The sequence below is a fragment of the Archocentrus centrarchus genome, chromosome 23, assembly GCF_007364275.1.
Source record: "Archocentrus centrarchus isolate MPI-CPG fArcCen1 chromosome 23, fArcCen1, whole genome shotgun sequence".
Taxonomy (NCBI): domain Eukaryota; kingdom Metazoa; phylum Chordata; class Actinopteri; order Cichliformes; family Cichlidae; genus Archocentrus; species Archocentrus centrarchus.
This window is the reverse complement of record NC_044368.1, coordinates 17,732,703-17,753,890: the sequence shown is the minus strand read 5'-3', so window position 1 is coordinate 17,753,890 and position 21,188 is coordinate 17,732,703. Positions and strand designations below refer to the sequence as shown.

General features: G+C 40.4%; 1 protein-coding gene across 3 annotated transcripts in view; it reads left to right on the top strand.

Annotated features, from left to right (window-relative positions):
• Positions 1–20,891, top strand: part of tbc1d22a (TBC1 domain family, member 22a) — a 147,075-nt gene extending 126,184 nt beyond the window's left edge. For all 3 annotated transcript variants that reach the window (XM_030720464.1, XM_030720465.1, XM_030720463.1), the window contains one exon: positions 18,847–20,891. In XM_030720464.1, the coding sequence (XP_030576324.1) occupies positions 18,847–18,975 (129 nt within the window). In that variant the 3' untranslated portion in view covers positions 18,976–20,891. The remainder of the gene's footprint in view (positions 1–18,846) is intronic.
• The last annotated feature ends 297 nt before the right edge of the window (positions 20,892–21,188 follow it).

Below are 21,188 nucleotides of genomic sequence, written 5' to 3'. Positions count from 1 at the left end.
ACCAGAACTGGCAGGTCCACCACTGGTACCCTGTGCTTTTCACAGATGAGAGCAGGCTCACCCTGAGCATGTGACAGACGTGAAAGGGTTTGGAGAAGCTGTGGAGAGCGTTATGCTGCCTGTAACATCATTCAGCATGACCCATTTGGTGGACCTCTGAAAGCTGCCATTAGGTATCAGGCTGAAATCCTTGAACCCGCTGTCTGACTCTATGCTGGCACAGCAAAGCCCGGCCTCATGTGGTGAGAGTATGCAGGCAGTTCCTGGAGGATGAAGGAATTGATCTGGTTTCCCCCCCTTCCCATGCTCGCCTGACCTAAATCCAATAGAACACCTCTGGGACATTATGTTTCGGCCCATCTGACGCTGCCAGGTTGCACCTCAGACTGTCAGCAGTCAGTGATGCCCTGGTCCAGATCTGGGAGGAGATCCCCCAGGACACCATCTGTTGTCTCAGGAGCATGCCCCAACGTTGTCAGGCACGCATACAAGCACACAGGGGCCATACAAAGTACGGAGTACCATTTTGAGATGCTGCAATGAAATTTTCAAAACGGACTAGCCTGCTGCATCATTTTTTCACTTCGATTTTTGGGTTGTCTTTGAATTTAGCCCTCTGTAGGTTCATTATTTTCATTTCCCAATCCATATCAGTATAGATATCCAGCATGATTTTCTTTTCCCACTGAGATCTGATGTGTTTTCAAAGTGTTTGTTTAATTGCAGTGTATGCATGCTTCACTTATAAAACATACTCACATACTGACCCACCACTATATCCTTTGTAGTTATTCTAAATTTTAGTTAAACAGACTATTTTGGACTATATATTTTTGTATATTTTGATTTTATAGATACAGTAGGTACTCAGTCACCCACACACATACATACACACAAACACACACACACACACACACACACACACGCAAAAACAAAACATACTCATAGACACAGCCAAATGCCATCCTGACATTTTCCCCCACCCAGTGCACAACAAATGAGCTCTCATCATCTATTTGTTTACATCTTCACTGGAAGTTGTCTGCACGTAATGGAACACAGATGTCCTCTGTGTGTTTGTGTGTGTCTCAGTTTGTTTATGTTACAGAGTGGATGCATATATTCATATTTTTTATATCTATTGAAACTGTGCATTTGAGTTAAGATTACAGAAACTATATGAACATACACAAACCTGTACTTTTTGTTTACAAGCTTTGACAGGCATATTGGGTTAACGAAAAAAATTGTTGATTTTCACAATTACCAATTTCATTTACCAAGTTTTCTGATACAGATTAGTTTCAGTGTGGAAAGAAAAGTAAAGATTTCTTCTTCTCTCAGCTTTAGTGGTTTAATTCTTAGAGATTTCTGCCTCTGATCCGCTGAGCCTTAGAGTTTAAACGTGGACCTGCCAGGTTCTTAAGGGCCTGTTGAACAGACCTTATCTCCACATGCTTTATCCAGCAACCTTCACATCATCCCTCTCCTCTCAAGCCTGCTTTTCCTTCTCTTTCAATCTTTCTCACAATCTCTGTTAGTCTGCTTCATTCTCTTTCTAATTCCTAACTGCTCTTTTTTTTTTTTTTGCCACTTTTTATTTCTTTGATTGTCAGCATCGTCCTGTTGTTAAACGGTTTCCCTTGGTCTCTTTATTCCATTCTGGCTTTTGTTTTTTTCCACAATTTATCTCTCTGGTATTTATTCTTTTTCTCCCTATCTCCTTTTCCTTTCGCTTCATTGAACTTTATCTTTTACAGCGTAAGTAGAAGGATTCTAGTAGGGCTGCGTGATTAATCAAATTTTGTTTTCAGTTACATTTTTGCTTCCAGCAATTATGAAAACAAGATATTGCAGACAAAATGATTATTGTTCTGTATTCATTTTCACAAAGATGTTCTCCTTTTTATCTTGTGATTCAAATGCAGCGCAGCCCCTTCGACAGCAGTACACGTTTGCTGCTGCCTAAAAGCCCAAATTATTGTTCAGCTTGAGAAAAAAATGGAGCAAAGAGGTTTTGGTTCATAAAATATATCTAAAGGAATTAATTCTTAAAAAGTTTTTTAAACAAAACCTGTTGTCTAGAGTCCTTTGTCTCCAGATCAGAGGGTTTCTTGCCATGTCTGTTGGAGTAGTTAACTTGTACTGGCTTATCACCCTTCTCCCAATCAACATCTCAGGCTCATGCCATCAGAGCATGCTAACTGCAGATTAATTATGCCAATCAAAACAATAAGTACACATCTTTACTCATAAATGCTAGATATGTCTGCCACCACACTGTTGAATTTTGGTGAACTTTTTCTAAGCTCGTCTTAGTGCACTGAGAACATGCTTTTCCCAGTTTGGATGTTGATTGTCTCTGTGGGGAAAGAACAACTAGTATGTTTGCCATTGCTCTTCTCTCCTAGTTAGCTTTCTTTCAGGGTGATGTTTTCTGCTTATAATCTCTGCTAGAGCATGCATGCAAACACGTAACACGCTTTCAGCAATATAATAAAGGTTTCCAACCAGTTTCAATCAATCTGCTCATTATTACACTAAATTGCTTCCCCAATTTCCCCAAGCCTGGAGGGAAAGTTCACTTGTAGCAGCTAGTTAGAACAGTACATTAACAGCTTGTTCAGTTCACAGCTGTAAATTGTTTTGATTGATTTGAGCTTTGTTCAGTTGGAAAACAATATTCTCTTGAAATCTATTAGTAATTTTTTGTCTGTGGAGATAGTAGATTGTATAGTTAAAAAGGCTCAACCTTATTCTTTTGGTTATTCTGTTGAATACACTGAGTTGTCCAATTGTGCCCTGTCACTGCAGTGTAGTCACTAACTGTGGAAAAAAATTGTGAGCTAATTGACTTTAATGTTAAATGTAGAATGCGAGGAGCAGCAGTGTATGACAAACTGCTGGCGAGTTACATTCTTGGGGTCCTCAGAGGGAATGCAAATGACTGATTCACTTTAATAGTTTTAATTAAAAAACGCATGCAGAAAATAATTTAAAAGGATAATTCATGCATTGTTATCAAACATAGTAGGGAGAGTAACTGTGAATCTCCTCTCTTGGTTGTGGGATTGGATTGGTTAAGCTGCAAAATGAAAAGCAGGAGAAGTATGGCACTCCCTAAGCAATCTGCCTTTCACCGTTCCACCTCAGCTAGCACACTGCTGCTAACTGCCGGCCTGGGCTGCATGGATAAGTTGGTGCACACACATTTTCATGCTTTTTCTCTGTCACTCAGAGTCACACGCTCATAGACACGACAACATAAACAAGCACAAAAACAGTTCTCTCTCACGCAGTATCATTTCATTCACACATCCGTGTGTCTCCTATCACCCGGTCACTTTGAAGCGCACACACATACTGTACACACAGTAATGGGCAAGCAGGGAGATATTATGCAGGTATGTGTTTGCACTGCTGTTTTTAGCTCTCTGCTCTTTTGTTTCTAAGCCTGCATATGTGGAGCTGCTTGATTGTGGACTGCAAGTTTAACAGTGGATGAGTATTTATATGGTAACTCCTTTTAAGATTCACATGTAAGAAATAACCTTTTTTTAGATGTTTTAAAACTGGGCAATGACAGACAACCATAAAATCAGGAATTCACCCATGATGTACGCCTTTTCTCATTACTACTACATGTATTGATAATGAACATGAACGCTGTGACCTTGCTTCCAACGAGTTTTTGAATTAAAGTGGTTACTTTACTCGTGCAGACCTGACTTTTAAGCATATTCCATGTATTTTTGATGGATTTGAGCTCAAGACTTATGAAAGGCCATTTCAAAAGGCCAGTGTTAATCCTTGTGTCCAAGTTTCAATTGATGATTTGAGATTATGCTGAAGAATAAAGAATTTGAGGTAGTCTGTCAACTTTATTGTTATAAACACTCACTGTTCAATGTACCAATTCCACTAGCAACAAAAGAACCTGAGAGCAAGATGCTACCTCCTCCATACAGCTTTCTTGGGGTTGAATGCCCCAATTTCATTTTTCTAAGCATACCTCTAAAAATTGTGGGTAAACATCTCAATCTTTCCCTCATCTGACAATAAAAATTTCTTTCAAATGTTTTTTTTTTTTCCCCAGCTGTTTTTGTTGTGGTCAGCAGTAAACTTTAGTCAAGCTTGATCATCACAGTATAACACAAAGTCAAGTTCAACTTAAGGAATATCAGTCTGTCCAGTTAGGAAGCGTAAACCATTGTGAACCCATTTCACCTGCTTTGGTGCAAATGAAAGTGACAACAGGTGCACTGGAGAGGCAACAACAAGATAACCCACAAAAAGGGAAGGGTTTTGCAAGTGAAGACCACAAACTGTAATTTTCTCCTTCTCCTTCCTGCCTGATTTTCCTCTAGTTTTGCTTTTTGTTAGTGTCCTTGTCACTACTGGTAGCATGAAGCACTGCAGCCCATTTCATTTGCACATGTAATCCAGCTGCTCCTCTGGAATGGCGCATCTGTATGTGGCATTTCAAAAAGGTTTGCAGTGGCATGCAGAGAAGTTACAGGCTATACTAGGTCATGGTGACTAACAGAGTTTACTGGCCTTGGCCTTGACAAGTTAAAGGGATTTTGCTGCTTTCAGCACTGCAGAATTAATCATCTAAGTGGGTGTGTATGTATTTCTCATCCTGTATGTATAGTGTTGACCCTGAGTTGATTTCTGAACAGCCCAAATAAATTAAAAATTTCGAGTTGCATTTTTTTTCTTAAAGCTGTATGTTGTGCAATCATTTTGCATAAAAGGCATGTTCAAAGAAATCATTGTAAGCTCAGCATGACCATGATATTCATGATCAGTGTGCGCAAACTGTCCAACTACAACTCTATGTGTATTCAACAGCTTCTGTTAATTATGCATCAGGGTACCATTATAGGCAGTGTATGTAAGTATACTTACCATGGCCATCTAATATTGGTACCTTGAGATTTATATTAGTATGGACTGCTGAATAGTCTCTGTCCTGAGGATCCTCAATCCCTGTGATTGTTAATGTGAGGCCAACCGTTTGTGTGAATACAAAGCTTTTAGTTCTGTGTAAATGATTAGTTTTTTCAACAAGGCACTGAGGAGATCGGTTGTGACGGAAGTGAAAGGTGGAAGAGCCAAAGAGGGAGAAAAAGATTTATTCTCGCTTTAATTAATGGTGTGTGAAAATCCGTGGACCTTTGTAAATGTCAGCTGCTGTCCTCAGATCAGTTACGTGTGGAGAACGCTTTGGGTTAGCCATCCCTGACAATAACGGAAAGAAGGGGGACGTCAAAGGAACCAATGTGTTCTGGAAATGTCAGCACTATTTCAATCACTGTCACAGGGCACAAGGAGCATAACTTTGTATTTTTTTTTTGGAGCTGAGATCTTAACCCTATGAGCAGAAAACACACACACACAAAATCAGTCACTTGGAAATGATCTTGTTTTCTATTGAGTCTGAATAGGAAATATAGCAAATGAACAGGACATGCTGACATTGTCAGAGTTAGAAATAATCATTTTAATGGAAAAGATGAATGTGTTCTTCAAACTCTGCTTTCATAAAAAAAACACACACAAAAAACACCTTTTACAGCAATTACAGTATAGCCTGGCAGACCTTAGGCATTCTGGCTTTCAATTTTTCAGGGTAATCTGTTGAGATTTCACCCCTGGAGCTTTTCTCACAAGATTGAGTCTTCCTCCATACTATACAGTCAAGTTGCTCCCACAACAGCTCAATAGGGTACAGTTCCAGAGAGTACGCTGGACACTCAATTACAGTCAGAATTGTGGCTGACTGTTTATTCTTTAAATATTGCTGACACATTTTGGAGGTGTGTTTCGGCTCGTTATCCTGTTGTAGGATAAAATTGGCCCCAAGCAAGTGCTGTCCACACGGTATGGCATGGTGTCTTGTGGTAGCTTTCCTTCATCAAGGTCACTTCCATTTTGTACAAATCTCGTATTTTACCACCTCCAAAGCACACCCAGACCATCATGCGGCCTCCACCATGCTTGAGTGATGGTATTAAACACTGTTCGTGCATCTATTCATTTGTTCTGCTTGAGCCGAAGACCTCAAAATTTTACTCATTTGTCTGCAACACCTTCTTCCAGTCTTGTAGGGCCTATTGTACAGTCTTTATCTTATAGTATAAAGCTCCTTGAGGCAACTGTTTGTTGTGATTTGGTGCTATATAAATAAAATTGAATTGAATTGAATTCCAAGGACTTATATGAAGAGGATGCGGGACCTATGGATACTTTGACACCCAACATCCAGATTAACACCAAAACAACTAGTAGTTCAGCGTTCCAACATCTGCAAAAAAGCAACTGCTGTTGTAATTAGATATTAATGAGTTACAACACAAATTCTATAGCAAGGGGGAGCCAGGACATCATGTCAGGAGGGAGATATCTTCCAACACTCCAAGATTGGGTACCAACCTCCAAGAACAACTGGTACGGTCAGAGCAGCTGACCTGAAAGAGAAGATCATGGCTAAGCTGGAAACCTGGACACTCCGTTGCTATTACCAAGACTATGTGAAGTACTATTTGAAAATCTCCTAGATGATGTGAATGCAGCACTGTGGATGGACAGTCTCTACTGTGACCATCGCTGAAACCCGCCAGCTGATCTATAGCACAGCAACAGTGATCCTTGAGATGCTTGACTATAAGATTAACACCCACAAGGAGCAGTATCCTCCATAGAGAAGGAGACTAGAGGCCAAGATCAAGGCAGCATGAAAGGAAGTTAGCTAGCTATCAGAGTTGCAGAAAGGTGTGATGAAAAAAGTGCCAAAAAAGTATAACAAGCTGTCTATACCAGAGGCCCTAGAAACTGCCAAGCAAAGACTCACAGCCTTGGCTAACTGCTTGAAGAGGTATACCAGAGAAATAGAAGCCAGGAGCATAAACCAGATTTTCTTCACTGAACCATTCAATGTGTACTCTCAGTGGCAGGGGAACAATATGAGAACAGGAATTGCAAGACAGGGAAGTGCACCACACTTTTAATGTGATAAAATATATCTAAATAGAATATTGTCAGGACAAAATGTGAAGTAAAAGCTTATCCTGCCACTGGTCTATATAAGAAAGAAGAGAAACATGCATGCCTTTTCCCCCATTTATAGTGCTTATACACCCCACCTATTTATAAATAATAATGCAGTTATTTTACTCTGTGACACAATTCACAAAGGTCTCTTATAGAAGTTTATTTTTGAAAGAACAAAACTCAAAAATCCATTCAGTCTAATTATCAGAACAAAGTGCATTCCTGTCAAGACGCCAGGACAAATTGGAGCTCTCGTGATTTAATCAGGACATCTGGTCACTAGATGTTTTACTCTGCCAGCCTAAACACTGCAGTCTATTGTGAACACTGATAACCAAGGGGCCCTCTACTGAAAAGAAAAGTGCAATTTTATGTATGTGCAAACATGCATTTAGATTTTTTTAAGATGTCATATGATTAAAAAAAAAGACAACTGTTTTTCTTGCTAATATTTGGGCTATATATGTGAGGTTCTTTGTAGTCGTGATTGTTTTTTTCATTTTGTTTTGTTTTCGGTTTTTTTTGCGCTTGCATGTGTACATTAGCAAGTCACTGTGAAGATCACCACCTTGCAATTTCTCTTACAGAAGCAAGTCCCACCTCTGATTATTAATTCCATACTTTTCACCCATTTATCAAGACAAGACGTTCTCATTTTCTCTCCCCGAACTTTCTTCCCAAACTTTGTTTGCATCAGCAAACGCTCACAGGGGTTTGTAGCTCCTCTGATGGATGACACCGTAGTCAATAGTGTCAAAAGTGAGACAAGGCCACCTCCGGTAAACAGCTTTTAATAATCACCTTGCTGATTGAATGCTGTGCCCAATTTGGCATATGAATCTATTTGTGCCAAAACAAGAGGAGAGAAATAAAGGACAGGAAAATGGAGAGCTTAATATGGTAGAAGTAATTGTGTAACCCTCTACCCCGTCCTCCTGTTTACTCTGACATCCTTTTCTTATTGCTTTCCTTCCGCCTACATGCCTTCTATCATTGACAACTAAAGTTCGCTTTCAGGCTAACTCACGTGGCGTTGTACTCTGAATTAATTTGCTGTACAATTTTGATGATCAAAGCTGCTTGGAAAGTCAGTAATCAATCACGGCATGGCATTGGGTAGACTTGAAGTAAGGGTGTGGGTATTTGCACAATGCATATTCGCTTTCTAATTGAGCTGTGGTAGTGTTAGCCTTTGCCAGGAGTCTCTGAAAATCATTTATCAGCTGAAAATGGTCATGAGTTGGGTGATTAGTTTGCTGTTTGAGTACCATTATCAAAATTATCATCAGCTGAGGTTTATCCTCAAAGGAGGACAATTGAGATGGGAAGTTTCATAGCTTTTTTTTTTTTTTCCCCTAAGATAATGAAAAACAGGACTTGCTCTATCAGGACGTAAGCCAACTGCATGCCCTCTTCTCAGCTCAGTTAAGACACAAAAATGCCAAATAAACAGCAATATCGACCTACTCGTGAGGAGTAAACAAACTGCAACAGCAGCAGGAGACGGAGAAATAGATTTTTAAGGCCAAGAGAAGAAAAGAGTTTTGAGGAATGCTATGGGTCATGAACTGAGACATAAATATTGAATTTTAAATTCAAATACTCTTCTATGCAGTCAAAGCGAGCACCAAGGCACTTATGCTCCGGGGTCTTTTCCATGGATCTTGAACTCGTTATTAGGAGGTCATTAACCTATCCGAGCCTAGTGATGGTTTGAGCTAAATTGTTTAGGCTCCATTTTTGCTTTTGTTAGATTTATTGTGTAGAGTTCACAGGGCCTCCACATGTTACGTATTGTGCTTATATATGCAATAAAAATGTATTTCAGTTGAGGGTTTCATGCATTTCATGTTTGAAAAAGTGTGAAAGCAAAACCGCTAGATTTTAGTTGACAACTGTTGATGTAGAGCAGGGGCAAATGGTTAAATATTGACTCCTTATGAACTTTGGAATTGCACGCACAGAAAAGGGAAACTATCCAAGCGGAGGGAAATATAACTGTAAATGCTTCAATACACAGAAGAAGGAGAGACAGCTGTTTCACCACTTAAATTGCTTCTGGCGGGATTGTTCTAAAGGTTATGAACTTGTCATTGAGCTGGCACTGACTGATACCAAATGGATGCAAAGCTAACCCCCACTCACTTAATGGTGGAAGCCAAAGACATTTTTCTCATAGCAAAGTATTCATAGATTCATTTTTTTTTATTATTATTTCTTAATTGTACTTATCAAAGCCATCAAAAGAGATCTTTTCTGTGAAGTTGGAGTATCCAGATGATAAATGAGAACACCCACGCTTGTAGTTCCATGTGTGCTGAAAGCTTTCAACCGATCTGTCAGGCATTCGCTCTTGCTTTAATCCCATTCACTCCCCCACAGTATTTAAATCACCAAAAGTGCTGGCCAGATCCCACGTGTGTGTGTGTGTGTGTGTGTGTGTGTGTGTGTGTGTGTGTGTGTGTGTGTATGCCTATGCCTTTATGAGCTTGTTTGATCTCTTCAGTCTCGGACAGATGTTGACCTACTGCTCAGTAAGGTTGTTAGCAATACATAAATGTCAAATAAGGAAATTGTTGAATTATCTTTGCATATTTATCCTCTCCAGAATATTTCTGACTTGTGTGATATTTCCAGGCTGCAGAAGCACATAACTGAGCAAAATGGATGTTTTAGTTTTCTTAAGATTAAAATGGAGGCAGTGATTTAAAGGGGACCTGTTATGCTCATCTCTAGGTCTATATTTTCATTCTGCTAGACTTCTGCTGAAGATTGACATGATTAACACATCAAGATAAAAATCCATACCGTTTCAGGGTTCTAGCCAGAAAAAATTCACAGGCCAGGGACGTACTGATAGGACTGTGAACAACCGCTAGCTAATGCTAATGGTCACGTCTCTGTTCTGGTGGCTAATTGCTGAAATTCTCAGCCTGGCGCAAAGGCACATCAGCAAGGTGCAGTGCTGGGGGATCAACTGCTGGCGTCTTCTGATTGGCTGCTCTGTGCAAACAGAAGGTTTGAATAACAGGTGGGTGGGGCTTCTGTCATAGTCAGAGCTGTGTGCCTGGATATTAATTATACCTACTCTACTGACATCATACAGAGCCAAGAGTAAAATAGACTCTTAGACTCTTAGAAACTGAGTGTTTCTATTTTAACAGCTAGCTTAGCTCTTCTTTCTCAGGAGCCAGTCTTGCCAGTTCACCAGTGCTGGTGAACTGGTGAAATGGCCTATAAACCTCTTTCATAATTATAGCACTATGCTGGTCAGTGGTGACAGTGCATCGATAAAAAAATCACATCAACATTCACTTTGTTTCATTTATTATGGCAACAAAATGACCAAATTACCCATAGAGACAACATCACAGCCTGTCCTGCTATGTGCAACTTGGCTGTCAGCTCTTACCTGTGCATGGTACGGTGCCCCACTCCTACATTAGTACCCACTGTTTGCCAGAGTGCCCATTTTGTGTAATTATATGAACTACAGCAAGCTAATGGCCACAACAGAGTACTGCCTAGGCCTATTACACCTCAGGGTGCTGCAAAACACCATTACCACCAACAGCAACCTGGAGTGTTTGTGCATGTAGGTGACAGGATATGTGTGCAACTGCACCTTCTGCATAACGCTCATGTAGATGTTTCAGTTGAAGGAGGTTGGAGGTGGATTGATACATGTCACAGAAACACGACAGTTACAGCCCAAAATTGCTGCTTTTAGCCTCAAATGCGTGTCTATTGATATGTGTGCGCACACCACACCTGTCATCTCTCCTCCATTAATTTCTCCAGGGCTTTAGCCGCTCGCTGCTGGGAACTGTAGTTGACACAGCAGAAAAGACACCAAGTTTGGGCACCCAGTGTGTGCACTTCACTTAGCACCATCGCCTTCTGCCAGTAAACACACTATTTGGTTCACAGGAAGCACTTTAATTGCATGTCTTATCTCTTTGTGTATATGCATGTGTCTGTGCTCGCCACCAAGACTGCCAGTGGTAAATAGTATCTAAGTCAAATTTCTCTCTGATATTTCTCCATTTGAGGCCTTAGCTGGTATAATTAATATTCACATGCATATATCAGTCAGATTCTCCCAACTTAGTAGTCTGTAGTATGACTCTTCAGCGTGTCATGCTTACCATCATCTGCCCAGCTTTGCGGGTTATTGTGGACTGGCTGAGTCTACAGCTCTGCCTTTCAAGGTAGAAGACTCAAAATCGAACACGTGTGGCTCTTTAGATATGAATGAAGATGATGATGGACTATAATAAATCAACTCGACACTTTCAGAACCAGGTCGAAACAATAACTGTGCACATAGCTAGTACAATTCACTTGACAGTGGCCTTGGCTGTCTGTTCGGCGACTGTGTTATCCAGTTCTTTTTTTAAAGAAAGAGCCTTAGCACCGTCTCTATTGACAAGCTGCTTTCCCCTCAGTATCAATAGCCATTAACCACTTTAAGCCTTGCCAAGCGTAGGAGATGGAGAGCTAATTGCCTTTTTTGTAGTGTACTGTATACTGTAATGGTGAATCAATGTCTTTGTTAGTATTGTGGGATAAATGGATATGCATGCCTGAACAACCACATGCACCCACACACAGGGCTAGCTACATTAACACCATATCTACCTACACATACACACAAATGTTTGTTTGCCTACATTTGTGAGGACATCCTCTTAATATATTGGATTCTAAATCACTAACCAAAAACTAGGCGCTTAACCCCGTTACAGTGCCCTGTTAAGCAGTGTTTAAAAAACAAAACAAGGGCTGGCTAAAATAACCTTGCTTTGCAAAAGTAAATGATCTAAAATGTAAACTTTTATATATTTAGTTTATTTGCTGTATTGCTTCCTTTCTACACAGACTCACTGTAACAAATATACATACATCAACAGTTTCCTTTCACATCTCTCTTTCTCTTATATATACTAAACCAAACACATGCTGCATTTCATGGATTCCACCTAACGCACACTCCTTCACGGTAACACTGGTGGCCTCTCAGTGTGGAGTGTTGCCACCTGTGTAGAGTGGAGCGAGTGCAGTATTCCCCCCTGACAGCGAGATATATGCAATTAAACAGTATTAGAGTCATTAGCTCAACACAAGTGATAGCCAGCAGATGGTTACCATGCAGAAATATGCTCTTAATGAAGCTCCTTAGTCACTATGAGTGTGTACTTGTGTGGCAGAGCATGCATGAGCGTGCTTATGTGTATGTCGCGTCTATGGTCTATTGGCTATAATGCTGAAAGCAACACTTGATTAGACGGCGGTTGGTCCTCCTCTAGCATAACCATTAGTGTCCACGGTTGTTTATAAAAATACAGCAGCACATGGTAAATTTCATTCATTCTACTTCCTCATCTTTGTGGAGGTCAAAGGATGTGACAGAAATGTTTTCTATGGGTCTGCGGTCATTGCAGCGATTCCTGGATTTTTTTAGAGCTTAAAAATAAGCTGAAAGTCAAGAAACCAATTTATTTTGTTAACATTACTGGTTAAAGTAAAATAAAATGCTATTTTTTTCTTTTAGTTAAACTACTTATTGTAAAACTTGTTATAAAAAATAAAACAATATAACTACCTAACTTATAAAATTAAAATAAATTTAAGCTAAAGTTAGACGTTTGAATTTTATTTTTTTCAAAAAGTTTAACTTAAAGAAGCAAATAAACTGAAAACCAGTTGAAACTAAATTTAATTCTTTATGGAGAAAAGTCAGGAACTATAAGCCAGTTAGCTTAGGTAGCTAACATTAGCAATGATTTCTATTCTGTTTATTTTAGTCATTATACCCCAAAACACAGTTGTTGGCTGTGCTCATCACTTCTATGTGTATTGTACTTGTAATAAGTTTCTTTCTTTAACTGGGCTGTATACTGATTCTTTGGTAGGATTTTACATTCACTGGACACTTTTTTTGTTACACCTTTCTAGTGCCAGGTTAGACCCACTTTTGCCTTCAGAATTTCTTTGATTCGCCGTGGCACAGATTCAACAAGGTGCTGGAAACATTCCTCTGAGATTTTGGTCCATACTGACATGACAGCATCACGCAGTTGCTGCAGATTTGTCAGCTGCACATCCGTGATGTGACTCTTCTGTTCCACCACATCCAAATGTGATCTATTGGACTGAGATCTGGTGACTGTGGAGGCCATCTGCTTAAAGTTTCAACGCGCTGTGCATTCAAAAGTGCTCTTCTTCATACCTTGGTTGCAACGAGGGATTATTTGAGTTACTCTTGCCTTTCTGTCAACTTGAAGCATTCTGGTCATTCCGACCTCTTGCATGAGAAGGGCATTTTCACCCAGAGAACTGCCGCTCACTGGATATTTTCTCTTTTTCAGACTGTTCTCTGTAAGCCCTAGAGATGGCTGTGTGGGGAAATCCCAGTAGATCAGCAGTTTCTGAAATACTCAGAGCAGCCCGTCTGGCACCAACAGCCGTGCCTCATTCAAAATCACTTCAACCGCCTTTCTTCCCCATTCTGATTCTCAGTTTAAATTTCAGCAGGTCATCTTGACCATGTCTGCATGTCTAAATGCAATGAGTTGCTGCCATGTGATTGGCTGATTGCCATTAATAAGCAGTTGAACCTTCTGTTTAGTACCTAATAAAGTGGCTGATAAGTGTATATGAATATCTAATATGTATAAATATGCAAATTTCCAAAAGGTTCCAGCTACAGCATGCCTCTCTGGAGGCACTCTGGAGCGTGGGTCTCTGACAAACTGGTTTTGATCATACAGCATCATTTCAGAGCGGCACACTTTACACTCCGACCCCAAGTGTCCGAGGGTGCATGTAGAGTGTGTCGTCCTACGTAGTGAAGGTTCAACAGCCAAGTGAAGTGAAAATAATCGAAACATATTTCTGAGTGATGGAGGGCTTTAAAATAAAGTTTGCCATTTACAAACCTGTCATTATCAATAATAGCATATTGGCCCAGATACTGAACGACTCATGCTTATCATGAATTTTCTCTCTCATAAGTGAAGCATGAAATACGATAATATGTAAAACCCACGCTTGTTTAGCTTGTCTGTCAGTTACATCCTCACTCTCTCCTGTCAGGCTCTTGGAAGTGGTTAATATATAATTTTTTTTTTTTTTTTTACTGACAGCAGCTTCAAGACTTTTTTTTTTTTTTTTTTAAAGCTCTTCATCCTTGACAGATTTTCTCCCTGCTTCATTTGTGCTGTAAAGATGTTCAGAGACAGTATGAAGTCGTTTTCAGCCGTCATAAATTTACTTCTTCTGTGGCAATAAACCTTGTTACTTTTGCCTTCGAGAGTTTCTACAGGTTAATCTGGTGTAATAACAATAGCTAGCCTCACAACACTTGAGGCCACCAGCACGCCATAGTTCATTGCAGATTGTGCATTCATTTCCAGGAAACAAAATATTTGGGCTGATGCTGTAATAGGAGTCATTTCCCTTCAGAGGTTTGGTTTAAACCCGTAACAGCAGCAGCATCTCTATCTGGTCCTGGTTCACTGACTGTTATCAGCATAAAGTAGCCAAGATAGTGTTGTAAGTCATCAGTTTTTCTTTTTTGTTAAAAAACCTGGGGCAGAGAGGTACAATGGGGGAGGTAAATGGTGTATTGCCCCAGGCATCCAATATTATGCGGCAATGCACAAAATCCTGTGCTTATACATATGTTTTCACTGTAGCCACTGTGAATGAGTTGCGGTATTAATTCTCTGGCTTCTTTTTTCTTCTATTTCTTAATAAATACACTTCTTCTTATTCGCTCCCTTTTTTCTTCTGTTTAAATAAACTACTAGTTATTGATCACATACAGTCAGCTTAAATTACCTGAGAGATATTCAGCAGAACATCTCCAGGTCAAAACAATTCAACGGCAACAACAATTCAATTTAATTTTTCATTAATTTTATGTGATTTCACCTAAGAAGGCATAGCACTCTGTTAGCTGTGAGCAAATTTAGTGGGTTTCAAATGTGTGTGTGTGTGTGTGTGTGTGTGTGTGTGTGTGTGTGCGTGCGCGCGTGTGAACTCAGGAGAGCGTGAGCGATGAAAGGAGAGGGCTGATAGTGATGCTCTATTGAATACAGATGAGAGAGAGGCAAGCTGAATTCTGATCAGGCTTTCTTCCACTCTTCCTTCCGCTCTCTCTTTCTCTCCATCCCTCGGAGTGAAAATACTTCAGAGCACTGCGTCTTTCTGAACCAAGGGAGGAAGTCAGTAGGTCAACCTTTCAAAGTCAACGTCCAGGCCGTCTTCTCAAAGGAGCAGCTATTATAGTGAGTTCCCCCACTCCCCCACAGAATTAACAAGCGGCCCTATCTTGATGTTAGAGATATGGAGCAGCACTTTAGAGACAACCTGATCCTGAACTGAAAATCCTGTTTTATGTTTGACAACACTGGAGGCCGAATTTGTTAACATTTTTATCAGCGCTTGCTCAGAACCTGTGAATATTTTTTTATTTTTTGAAATGCCCAAGCAAGGTTTTAACACATTTCAAGGGCCTCGGGCTGATCAAAGTCAGTCAATAAGGCAATCAGAAGCTACTCCTAAAAAAAAAAAAAAAAATGAATAAATTTCTAAATCAGCTGAATGTCAAAACTGATACTCAGCTGAGTTCACCTATAACTTATTCAGAAGCCCGGGGTGAAGCAAAACCTGATCTCTGAAAATATCTAGCCAGGATGGCGACGTTGAGCTTAATTAGTTGAAGAAAATGTGTGCTTTTTTTTTTTTTCCTCACCCTCACTCAGAATACAAATGCTTTTTGGTGAAAAGTCACAGGGGTCGTCTCACCGCCTCATTAAAAACGGGCGAGGAAGGAAAAAATTAATGGAGCCAAACACCTTCAATTTAATACGTAGGAGGGTAAACTAATACAAAGTGCCTTGCTATAGTAAATATCCCCACTTAAAGTTTTGTGTAGTTTGACTTTCGCAGCAGTTGTAGAAAGATGAGCATAGAACGTGCATAAAAATTTAGAAGCACTTGGACACGCTTATAAAATAATTTTTTAAATCGTGGGTGCATTGCAATTAGGTTTCAATATTTTAAAGTGTCTTCGAATCCTTTTTGTAACAGGGTCACATCCTCTCAGATAGCAGCAAACTGCTTAGGAGTGTAGACACCACAGCCCCAACGTGATTTGTCCTTCGATGTGATTATCAGCACCGTGATTGGTTGTAAACCCTGTTGTCACGGCAATGATTTCAGCCTTGATGATGAAAGCTCCTGGGACACTGATCCGTAACACACACACACACACACACACACACACACACACACACACACACACACACACACACACACACACACACACACACACACAATCACTCTGTCTCACTGCTAACCAGTTCCATTCCCCTTTGAGAGAGGCATTAGTCGGTGAGATTGAACTCTTGCACGTGTGTGTGAGGGTGTGTGTTGCTGTTGTCTGTCTTCTTACTTACCCGGTAATGTACAAAACAGGAATCTGGGGAAAGGCTGAAGCTCCACTGAATTGTACTTGACACTTTGTTCTTTCTTTCCTGATTTGCCCCCACTCCCACCCTTTTTTCTCTTTCTGTCTCACAGCTGTTATTAAAGCACTTTGACTGAGTTAATAACATCTGTGTCACACTTACGCACACAAGCAGAGGCACTAAGCAAGTGTAACTGTACCCATCTGCCACACTACTATTTCTAGAATTTCCTCTACACATATTTACAATATTTACATACATTTTTGAAATAAGCTTTGATTATGGGATGGTTTGGCATCATCTTGCTGAAATAAGCTTCCCTGAAGAAGAAGGTGTCTGTGCACCAAAGGCTGTGCATGTCATTAAGCATTAATGGTGCCTTCATAGATGTGTAAGCCACTTCCATGTGCAGAGAGCCGTACTTTCACAGATGCTGGTCTGTGATTCCTGAGTTCATGTGCTTTAGAGTTCCTAATTTTGATTTCCTAGATCATACTTCCCAGGTTTCTTGGAAGAGCGGGTGTACTGTACACGTTAAAAGAAAAGTTCAGTTTTCTGAAATCACATCTGATCACTGGCCTTTGCACTTGATACTGTTCTCTATTATGTCCTCAGGGTCAGATTAAGGGGATTTTAACTGTATGTGAACAAACTGAGCAGAAAGTACAATTATATATTAGATGATAAGATATCTATGTAATATTAGGGGTACATGATCAATAGCTCCACCACAGTTGACTCTTTGCATGTTGGTAAGTATTAAAAGCAAGTCTGGGTGCCACTATAGAAACCTGGAGGAGTGAGCAAGTCATGCCAAAGGCCACTACAGCAGCCTCAGACTATTTTGTGTGTCATTCCCGTCCACTCTCCCTTCTTTCCTGCCTATCTATACTGTCCAAAAAAATGAAAATGACAAAAAAGTCTGTGTGTGTGTTTATTTATTCATTCATACCCAACAAGCCAAGACATTTAACTAAAGCATAAAGCTTTAGCCAGGGCTGCACAAACCTGGTCTGCTCGTAATCCTGGCAGACCTTTTATCAAACATAGTGTGTAACAGGTCGAGGGAAGTGTTGCAGCTTCATTGGCTTTACTTGTTTTTTCCTTTGCCAAGGAAGGGCTCATCTGGGGTTCTTTGCTGGGCTTGTTTGAGATCGAGGAAAGAAGTACAACTAGGTCACCTTTTCACCTGCTAGATGAAAAGGTGACCTAGTGTGCAGCTAAACTGGAGCAAGTACATTTACAACAGACTGAGAGTTGGCCAGAGAACAAAGCAGACCATGTCCACATTTGACTTGGCCGACTAGATGAATATTTGACTATCAGCAGATGGCCAAATCCAGTTCTGGTTGTTTTTTTGGTGAGGGCATTTTGTGTGTGTGTGTGTGTTTTTTGACTTTTTATTTAATCAGTTTAGTTGTGGTGAAGCAGTTGTGCCTGTAAATAGTGAAGCTGTAAAGTGCAGTTGCTGCGTTCTCATGGTAGATAAGGTAGCTACATGTTGCAAGCTCTCCACTGACACCATCCCGCCTTACAGTGTCATTATTAGCATCCGTTACTTCTCTCCCCGCCTGTTTAAAGGCTGATGGTGACCTTTTTGCTTCATTTAGGTCTTTTGACTCACTGATATTGTTCACTGCTAAACAATGATCCTAAATAGATTTTTTTTTATCACTAATATTTAGGTCTTTTAAGATGGGGTGGTAGGATCCTTGCCTTTTCTGAAAAAGGCATAAATCCAAATTGGGGTGCAGAAGGTTTTTCTTTTTTTCTGGAATATAACTATAAGATGATGGATTTTAAAGTTCTGTCCTTAAGTGAACCAAAAGAGCTCAGACATTTTTTTTTTTCTTATTCCCTCTCATTGATTGCCTAACCATGCACCAGCTTTGTCTTACATTACTGTGAGACAGAAGTAGTGCTTCCATTCTCATTTATTATAAGTACAGCACCTCAACCCCAAATTGGTTCTTTGTCAGGTACAGAGGAATCAATGTAAGAGCGTGATTCTGACCTAAAACCACACTCCTGAGTCCCTAGTTTTGTGTGGATATAATACTCTACTGTATAGAAATTCATCAGCTGCTGCCCACAGATTGTGATTTCCCTTTTTCTTTCCTCATGTCCTTCTCTAGGCGCTTTTAATATTGATCAGCCGCAGATTTATCTTTGGCTTTCTTCTTGCATCAATATTTTTTCTTTGCCCTTAAACTCTGTTCAGTGTTTTTAATGTTTTTTTTTCTCTCTGAAACTGATTAGATGTCTCTCTAAATATCTTTCCTCTAAATATTGTCTTTCTTTCATTCACCAGGGCCTGATGATCCTCTTACAGAACCTTCCCACAATGCACTGGGGGAACGAGGAAGTGAGCGTACTGCTGGCTGAAGCCTACAGGTTGAAGTTTGCCTTTGCTGATGCACCCAACCACTACAAGAGATGATAAGCGGGGCTCCTGGCAGCTGCTCCTTCTATTCTTCCTCCTCCCTGTGTTCCTCCTTTACTCCCCCCAAAGTGGTCTACTGAACTTTGAGGCCTCTATTCCCACATGGGAAGGAGCTTCCCTTTTCTTAACCTCCCTTTCACATATTGGCCAACGGGCCTTTCAGCTACTAAGAGATTTGAATCAACCAATGACTGCAAGGATGTGCGGTGTAGCATTCTAACATGTTGATGTGGAGCCTTTTTAAATGATTTTTCTCTGATTAGCTCTGAAATGTACTCGCCTGCAGTCCGGTGCAGAATCCTGTTCTTTGTCACTGAAGATTGGCACTGCAAGCTGACGCCTGGAAGAGCAACCTAAGGCCAGATGCAGGACTGGAGTTGGGTCTGGCTCAGAAAATTGCCCCTTTCTGCTTATTGTTATTTCTATAACCATGGTAATACATAGTCTTTCTGTTCCCTGAGGCAAAAATGTGATCTTTTTTTTCAGTTTGCAAGGACAACGAAAGATGTCAAAAGGGCATTGCACTAGATAGTTTACTTATCTGCGCTTCTTCCCTAATACAACCTAAAGGAACATGACCACTCCTGTCCTCGCATCATGCTGGGAGGGACACAGATTGCTTTTCTTAGTGACAAACTGACCCTCTAGGACTTTGCAGCATGAGAGTTTGTCAGTCAGTCAGGGAAAGCGTGTCTCCCTCCTTCCATAAACCAAACACACACCAGCTTATATCCCTGTTATGCAGAGCCTGCACTGCAGCGTCTCATTGTTTGAATGTGAGACAAACGGTGGTAGGAGGCTGCAGAGCAGGAGAGTCCCATACGCAGATCAACATCAAAGAGCGTAATAAGCCATTAGGAGGAAGAATGCTACCTGTTCCCACTTGTTAGGTTCTCCTCAGACCCGCCTGCATACGAAGGGCCGTGTCTTATCTATCAGCTTCTCCTCCTCTGTGATTGTAAGACTACCTCAGCACATGCATTAACACAGTTACGTCTGTTAGCAGACATAAAGAAAGAGACACTTGGGGACACATTGGTCTGGGTTTGTGGAAGGCCAAATCTGAAATCAAAGCCAAATTTCTTAATGTTTTTTTTTTTTTTTTTTTTTTTTTTTAATGTAATTCACACGGTTTGGGCACCTTGTGTTTTCATTTTCTGCACAAAATATATAATTAGATTGATTATAGATCACCAGAAAGGCAGGGTCTGTCCTGAGCTTAAAAAAGTGATCCGGTACATCATCAGCAAAGGCTTCCTTGTTCTTAGCCACATGTGTTCCATATAAACATGTGAAAGCAGACAGGTTTATGTGGAGGCTCCAACTTAATGGAAGTCTTGCCATTTTAAAATGTAATTACACATGCTTGATCCATTTTGGTTCTCCTAATTTATTCATGTAGAGCCTCTGCATGTGGGGCATCAGGATTATCCTCTAAACTTACTGATAATTAAATAAATAACAGCAAAGGAAATAATTACAAATGGTCTTTACTCATGACCATCCACTCCATGCCTCCATAGTGTTGTTTATAAGTTCCCTCTAATCAGGCGTCAACACCTTTTTACAATGAACTCTGTGAATATAATAGAAACTTGACAGGCTTAGCAGGTGACAACTATTCATCACCCCCTTTAATTAAAAAGCGTTTGCATAAATAAGTTACACAACCCCCTCCGCCTCACATTAGTCGTTTCACACATGGCTCTGTTCTTAAAGAGCACATGGGATGTCTTACCCAAAGTCAGTAGCACCATATTGGTGTGATGTTGGAAGATTGTGACGGTGGTGGGGTAATCAGACATTCATGACATAACACAAAGCTGTTAACGTTTGGATCCTCCTGTCGCAACTCCACCAGGATCCATTATTGTCACCCGAGCCAGCAGAGACGGCGTGCGTAGGTGTGTGAAGGGAAGATGGAGGGGGGGGGGGGGGGGGGGGGGGGGTTAGTGTTTCTTTGGAAGTTCAGTGCTTGTTTTTTTTTTTCTTCAGTGAGAGCTGTCAGTCTTTGATCACATGTTGAGATTTTTTTTCTTTCTTTTTTTACCCAATCTGCACCAGTTTCACAAGCCCCTCATCTCCCATGCTCTCTGACAAGGAAAAACTGCACTTAATTGAAAAGTCTATAGCCTTTCTTCCCTCCTCTCCTTCTTTTTTTTTTTGTATGAGATCTATTCTTTCAATCAGCATTTTAAAGATTTGTCTTT